Here is a 7,637-nt window from a genome sequence, read left to right as displayed (position 1 = left end):
TCTAGGATAATACTGACAAAAGCAAAGTAGTGTATGTACTTAGAAGCTGAAGAATGTTGTCACAGGGCTATAGCCAGAAGAGAGGGAACTTAAAGCTCATAAAGTCTGTGATCATTTGTGAAGCGATGAGGATAAGTCATAAAACCAATGCCCTTATCGTGAACCCAGAAAGAACATCTTAAGTGCACTTTCAATCCTCCTGCTTAAAGATGTCCTTTCAGTTTCAGTCAGGAAAGAGGCTCGTTCTTTACTTTTTAAACTCCTACAAATATTGCTCTTTTCTATAAAAAAAAAAAAGGATGACAGTACATGCCCCAAGGTGGACCAACAACCTGAACCCATGTTGTTAATGTGTAAAATGTTTGCAACCAAACAGTATTTTAAAGCAAATAAAAATAAAATGAAATCAAAGTGTGAAGCTGTACTGGTGAGGCGCAAATTTAATGCAGATGACATTCAGCTGGAGCAGACTCAGAGTGCATAAATACCATGCGTTGTGCTGTCTGTGGCCACACCTGTATAATAATACATCATTTCCTGGGTTTCCAGGGTGTAATCACATGAACACTGCACTACACTACCTGAAAGAATTAGAGGCCTAGAGGAAGGGTAGACTTTTTAGGACAATGATGTGTTGTTTTCAGGCATGAGAACTATCCATCCATCCATCCATACAACAATAAATAAATAAATAAATAAATAAATTCACTGATGTGTACGTCGTATCAATGTCTACCTTTATTGTTCAAAGTTATGGATTTTTTTTAGGTGATCTTAATAGAAGTGATCAGTGAGTCAGAGCAATCAGCTCAGCTCAACCATAAGACTCTCAATTCGCTCACAACAAGCCAAATTTGTTTATGTTTGTTTATCTATTGCTTTAATCGGTCAATAAAATCTTACTCTAGCCTCTGAATAACAAAATAACATACTTTGCGTGATGCTTGTTAATAAAATTGATTTAAATAAACGGAAAACCAGCAATGTGTTACATATTTGTTTTCTCAAATGCAGTAAGCATTGTTGCATTAATATTATTCAGCTGCTGTGTTTGTACTTAATATTTAATAAAAATTCAAGGATTCTTGTGCTTTTATGCTGATTTTCACCTGCCCAGTCCATTACACTTCACATATTATTATAACAAGCAGTCGTGCAGTCAGCCCATCATGCTGCTTCAGTTACACATAAAACACACAGAGTCAAATAGATGCCTTAAACTTCTCACTGGAATTGACAGGTGTTTCTTGTTACTCAGGTGTGCCCTGTTATATTGAGTGTTTAAACAATAAATAGCACTGAACATGTACTCTTGGTTTTAGCCTTCAGTTTCACCTGTGAAAAAGGCTAAAGGCTAAAGTGTGGAGAAAGAAATTATTTGCTCATGATCCAAAACATACAAGCTCATCTCTGAAACATGCTGAAGGTAGTGTCATGGCTTGGGCTTGCATGGCTGCTTCTGGAACATTCTCACTAATCTTTATTGATGATGTAATTCATGATGGTAGCAGCAGAATGAATTCAGCAGATTACAGAAACATTTTGTCTGCCAATTTACAGAGAAATTAAATCAGGAGGAATTTTATCATGCAGCAAGACAATGACCCAAAACACAGTGCCAACACAACAGAGGACTTTATCAGGGAGAAAAGTGGAAGGTTTAAGACTGGACAAGTCATTCACCAGACCTTAACCCAATTGAGCAGCATCTCACCTCCTGAAGAGGAGACTGAAAGGAGAAACCCCCCAAAACAAACAACAACTGAAAGAGGCTGTGGTAAAAGCCTGGAAGAACAACACAAAAGAAGAAACCAACAATTAGATGATGTCAGTGAGTTGCAGGCTTGATGCAGTTGTTGTAAGCAATTGATATTCAACCAAATATTAAGTCCTATTTACTTTCATTTACTTCAAGGTTTATCTGTTCCTCTACTTTTGTTTGCCAAAAAATTGGGTGGTCTGATACAAAAGGTTCTATGTTTTATGTTGTTTAACACATCTAGATCTAAATACCAGGAAATAAAAGCTAAAATCCTAAACTCTCATCTCATATCCATCTTTTCATCTCAAACCCTTTGGTGTATATCACAAAAAATTTAACTGGCCTTGCCATTCCAATAGTTTCGCAGGGGACTGTATATTACTGATCATTAGTTAAGAGAGCCGACTTCAAATGGCCAGTTAAAGAGTCGGTTCAATGAGTTGACTCTTTCATGAACAACAGATCACTTCATAACCACTTCATTGCCATGGGCTATGACATACAATATTCATGCACCTGTTTCTGGAACTCAGGGAGCCTGATCATCTCAATTAAAGCTTCTGTGACTGTAGCCAACTGTTTACAGACCAGCACACACAGCTCACTCTTAGTTATAGATGGAAGAGCTGTATGACAAATGATTTTAATTATTTTCCCCCTTCAAACATATACAGCACTGAGAAACAACACTGTGGTAGAAAGAATGCCTAAATTTGGGTTCTTTTTAAGAATGCCTTGATTTGGTTTCTCATTAATGCTAGTAGAAATAGTTTTTAAGACAGTGTTTCATAAATTTTACTGAGAAATAATATGTAAACTTTTAGTCAGCATGATCAATATGAGGTTGCGCCTTAAGTTGTAGTATGTAGATATTGATTATTTGAGGACACAGCTGTCAAATACCACTGCAAAAAATCACTGTGGGCCAATGCTTACAACTAGAACACAAACCAGTTTGTGCTGTTATTTTTTGTTAGTTTTGCATTCAGAGCTCATTCTGTGGTGACACTGTCATCAACCAGATCCCTTTGTGTTTAAAAGTTAAGAGCCTGTTGCCATTTTTAGAGAAATAAATTCAATCCACATAAATCTACTTTATTTAAAGACCTAGTGATAATGTTCAGCCTAGGATGTACCAAGTTAAAACCAATTACATTCAGACAATAAAAAAAATTATCTATTACAGGGTCATTAAAGTCCTATATGCTACCATTCTAACAAGGAATGTAAAACTCTTTTGTGTGTGTGTGTGTGTGTATATATATATATATATAATAAAATAAAAATAAAAACACATACTGAATTGCAAAACCCCAAATTTAATAACGTTAGCGCTGAAAGAAATAAGGCAGCCTTTTGAAGATTTGCTTGATTACATGGGCGGCTTTATACCACCTTCATGAAATGTTAAGATAAAATCTGAATAAATTAAAAATGTGTTCATTAGCTGCTGGATAAGGGCACACAGGTATTTCCTTTCCTCAGCCATTAAATAATTCAATACATTTGTTTCAAAAGGAACACAGCAAATATTTTACAATCTGAGTCCTGTTTAACAATGAATATGCAAGTTTGTTCAAGTCATTTTTGATGAGACCATCAATATATTGAAGATCTGAGGCTACATCATAATGCTTTGCTGTTTTTGCTTAGTTGGATTTGATATGTTTGAGTTAACACTTTGAGTAGTGTATTACATGCTGACCATACTTTGTAAGGTGAGTTCCTTAAAGGTGTATGTGGGAGTTAGAGATTCCTGTTGGGGCTCAGAACCTGGGTGAGAACCTGTTAATTTGAAGCTTTGGTTCAGGGCAGAATGGCAAAGTGCATGAGAAAGAGAGGGGGAGAGACAAAGAAAGAGAGAGAGAGAGAAATCAGGCTCAGAATTTCAGACCACGAACTTGTTCTTGGTAGTTGAGCCACTCTTAGTGGCTGTGTCAGCATGAGACTGATAACCAATGGTCATCTTCATAGGGATTCCTAACCGCTCCTTATAGACCATCCTGTAAAAAAAGACCATATCAATGCAGAAGAATGTGTTTGCATTAAGATATGCATCTTTCACTATACTTTACATCTGTTTTGTTTTTGTTATGTATGTGTGTACACGTCTAACCCTATGTGCGTTATTGCTTCTTTGTTCTCGTAATCGGTTGTCCAGACAGCAATTTTATCTCCTTTTGTTCGGATGTTGACTACAGCACCGCACACATCGTCACTGTAGTCATCAAAAGCTTCTCCTATGAGGCAAAGCATCTGCGACCACACAGAAAGAACATCATGACAAGAACAAAGCTGTAAACAACTGCACATGGGATCAGGTTAAAGCAGCAACTTCATAAGGATGCTCACCGTTTCCAGCCAAAAACGGTCCAGGTCGAGTTTCCTCTGTTGTTTGTTGAGGGTGATGAGCCAGCGCCCTCCTTTCTTATTTCTCTCATCCTCCCACATGGGCTCAATGTCGTCCTGTAACGCACAAAATGCAAAATGTAGGCATACAAAATCTTGACTAAAACATCATAATGAACTTGCATTTACTATACAAAGACAGAAATAACAATAATAATAACAATCAGAGATGCACTGATACTAAATTTCTTAGCCGATATGATAAACGATTATTCAGAGTGATATCGGCCGATACCGATAGTTCTGCCTTTTATGCCTGCTTTTAAATGAATAATAATTAATTCCACAATTGTGAAGGAAATGCAAATAAAAACTTTATTCTCTCCATTTAAACAAGTTGTTTCACAGTAACTGGTCTCATAAACAGAAAACACAATACTCTAACATTAACACATGAACTCAATTCTGAAGATTAAAGTAAGATTTCTGAACTTATTGAATGTTATTAATTCATATTAAGATTGACTGAAGTCTAAAAAAACAAAACAAAAAAAAAAACTCCTGTTAGTCTTCACATTCACTCACCACAAACAAAAGCATTTCTACTTAATCACTGAACAACAAACTAATATATAATATAAACTTTTTATATATATTAAGATTAACTGGATAAGGAATATACTACTACTCTACAAATATATTTTTCTGTGCAATATATACTTTTTTGTCAAACCATCTTCATTTAAATCTTTCAATGGTGTACTGGCCCTTTAATTCAGCACGAGCAGCGTGGCAAAAAAAACATTAGACTCGACGCCGAAACTCCCGCTTCACTGCTGCTCACTTCTGATGTAAAATTTTAGCAGTGCAGAGCTTACAAATGGCAGTTTTGTCATCATTCCACACAAGAGACATCATCTTTACACACAGCATGAAATCAATGTGTTCTCCCGCCCTCTTTTGATTGACAGGATATAATCGGTTCTGATCATCGGATGTTTTTAAACTAATTGGCCGATAGCAGGAAAAAAAGGCTTTATCGGCCAATACATCAGTGCATCTCTAATAATAATAATAATAATAATAATAATAATAATAATAATAATAATAATAAAGGAAGTTCACCTTGAACAGTGAATAGTCACAACCAGACATCAAATTACTGGACAGCTGAATATGGTTATAAAGCCTAAAAAGACAAACAGGCCATCAACCCAAAGCAGTTTAATATATTTCTCTGCAAGTTATTCTTAGATATACATACAAAATTAAGTCCTTACGCCCAAAAATCCTCTACTGTGTCAAATTTGGAAATCAGTCGCAAGTTAGCTTGCCATGTTTTGCTCTTGTCATTTTTAAAGAACCATAAAGTCCATCTGCAAGAAGACAAGCAATTTACACATCCTCTCAAAAAACAACAACAATCCTGTACACCCAAAACATGACAAGTCTGTCAGCTAAAATAACACCGTGCAAAACAGAAAGTGTAAAATAGAAAGAAATATGAGCGGCAGAACCGTGTTGACGAGCATATGGTTGACCTGTTTTGAAGTGGATGTTTGATATAACACTCAGGGCTGACAATCTCCTGGCTTGTCTCTTCTGAGTTCTCCTCTTCACTCTTCGATGGATTCAATATTACCTCCTTGAGAAAAGAAATGCCAACAAACAAAAAACGCTTTTTGGAAATGTCAAGTCTAGTATATAACCTACTTGTTCCAAGTACACTACACAACTACCTGAAGGCTGCGAAAAAGAAATGGCTGCCTACGTTTGTGTTGAAATGAATCGATTTACAATTCCAAAGCATTTCTATGTAATTCCCAGTAGTAGTAGTAGTAGTAGTAGTAGGTTCATATAAGGTGGAGTAATGTCTTACATCTAGTCCTGCAACACACAGTTCTGAACGCATTCTCGTTGTCAAACCCAATACAAATGTAAAACTAGTCTCGGCTCCGATTTAAACTCTGGTTTTACAACATTATTTAAAAACAAAACATCAAGTTCACATCAACTAGCTCTACAACACAATACTCAGCACAACCAACAGCTGGGAACTACACGAGACAACTACATAGTGCATTCATGTCTGTCTGAGGTTTTATCACACACCAAGGCTTAAGCATTTCAGAAGTAATCCTGAATGTATTACACCAACATGAGCTTGCTTGATATTTGTCAAATAAAATAGGTATTATGATGGTGGGATTTTTTTCTTCCTTAATGAGACTTCTTTAGAGAGTTCAGTCAGATACAGATGTCGTGGCGGCACAGCGGTCAACTCACTTTTAGCTCTGTGTGTATGGTGTTCTTTACATTAACTAAGATAACAAACATGTGGAGGGAAACACCACCTGGTCAAGAACAGGACAGGGACGTCGCTAGCTTGCTAACGTTCACTCATGCACTCTTTCACTGCTGTATAATACGCTACGTGGGGCAGCGTGTACTCGTACAAAAGCAATGCCAAATATCCAGAACAACAGCAGTGGCAGTTAGGTGTAGCCTACAGAATACACAACTGAAACAACTGTTAACGAGCCTGCTAAGCCAGCTCCGACGATTCTCGAAACAATATAACAAACTAGTCTGATCCGAACTTGTGAAGCCAGTCAGGAGTAAGTTACTTCAGCTCTCCCATTCAAACATGTCGGTTAACTTTACTGAAGTCTAACTGCAGCTCACATTCCCGGGTAATTCTGAACTAAGTCATCTACACACACATTAATTTTGATAGAGTATCTTATGAATGCTGAACAGAACTCGAAAAAAGTGAAAAATTATTCTTAGAGTAAAGCATTGACTCACCGGCTCGGCAGTCGCCATTTTCCATGACTTGTTCACACAGGCCTCATATGGAACATTCAGGCTGCGTCCCAAACCGCGTACTACCCTACTAGATAGTATGTCCACATATAGGCGGCGTACTACTACTTCATACTGATTAGTACGGTAGTATGCTGTTTTGAAAGTAGCCTGCGTCTCATTGGTCGAAGCCGGAGAGCCTATGGGGCTAACAGACACAGCACAGAGTCCAACATAAACTTAGCTCAACTTAAATATATAATAGTTTCCTTTTTATTTATTTATTTATTAAAAATAATAATAATGGAACCATTAGCATTCTAATTTTAACAGTGTTTTCTGTATGTGACTTTTTAATAGTAACAGTAACGCTATAAAAGTGTTCTATATGTAAAATTCTTGACAATATTCCTCATGAATATATTGCACACTTTTGGCACCTCAGGGAGCTTATGAGTGATTTAGCTACCCAGGAAGCTTGTCATGAAGTTAGGCTGCATCTTTAAATTTCTATTTACAGTGCCATATAGTGTAGTTCTACTAAAACATCTAGCAAACACTTTTTAAACTTACAGTGCTGTGAAAAGGTATTTCTGATTTCTTCTGTTTTGTGTATATCTCATACTAAATTGTTTCAGAAATTAAAACAAACTCTAAGATAAAACAAATGCAAAATACAGTTTTTTTTTATTGAAACAAAAAAAGTTATCCAACACCTATC

At 36.5% G+C, this 7,637-nt stretch overlaps 1 protein-coding gene across 2 annotated transcripts; it reads right to left on the bottom strand.

Moving 5' to 3' along the window:
• Window positions 1-3,061: 3,061 nt before the first annotated feature.
• On the bottom strand, window positions 3,062-7,041 carry eif4eb (eukaryotic translation initiation factor 4eb). Of its 2 annotated transcripts, XM_053620917.1 has the most exons (7): window positions 6,920-7,040; window positions 5,653-5,756; window positions 5,392-5,487; window positions 5,237-5,300; window positions 4,115-4,228; window positions 3,879-4,018; window positions 3,062-3,765 (listed from the first exon to the last, which is right to left on the bottom strand). In XM_053620917.1, exons 1-7 carry the CDS (start codon window positions 6,935-6,937, stop codon window positions 3,651-3,653), a joined length of 651 nt encoding a protein of 216 aa, XP_053476892.1. In that variant the 5' UTR covers window positions 6,938-7,040; the 3' UTR covers window positions 3,062-3,650. The 2 variants fall into 2 exon arrangements, with proteins under 2 accessions (XP_053476892.1, XP_053476893.1); XM_053620918.1 differs by lacking the exon at window positions 5,392-5,487 and having other exon boundaries at window positions 6,920-7,041.
• Window positions 7,042-7,637: the final 596 nt, after the last annotated feature.

This window comes from Ictalurus furcatus, chromosome 3, assembly GCF_023375685.1.
Source record: "Ictalurus furcatus strain D&B chromosome 3, Billie_1.0, whole genome shotgun sequence".
NCBI classification, from domain to species: domain Eukaryota; kingdom Metazoa; phylum Chordata; class Actinopteri; order Siluriformes; family Ictaluridae; genus Ictalurus; species Ictalurus furcatus.
The sequence above is the reverse complement of the archived record's forward strand: the minus strand, read 5'-3'. Positions and strand labels throughout refer to the sequence as shown.

Coding starts and splice junctions, on each gene's coding strand:
- eif4eb (XM_053620917.1), bottom strand. Junction 5,488..5,652: donor AAACATCCACTTCAAAACAG/GTCAACCATATG, acceptor GTCTTCTTGCAG/ATGGACTTTATGGTTCTTTA. Junction 5,301..5,391: donor ACAGTAGAGGATTTTTGGGC/GTAAGGACTTAA, acceptor TTGTCTTTTTAG/GCTTTATAACCATATTCAGC.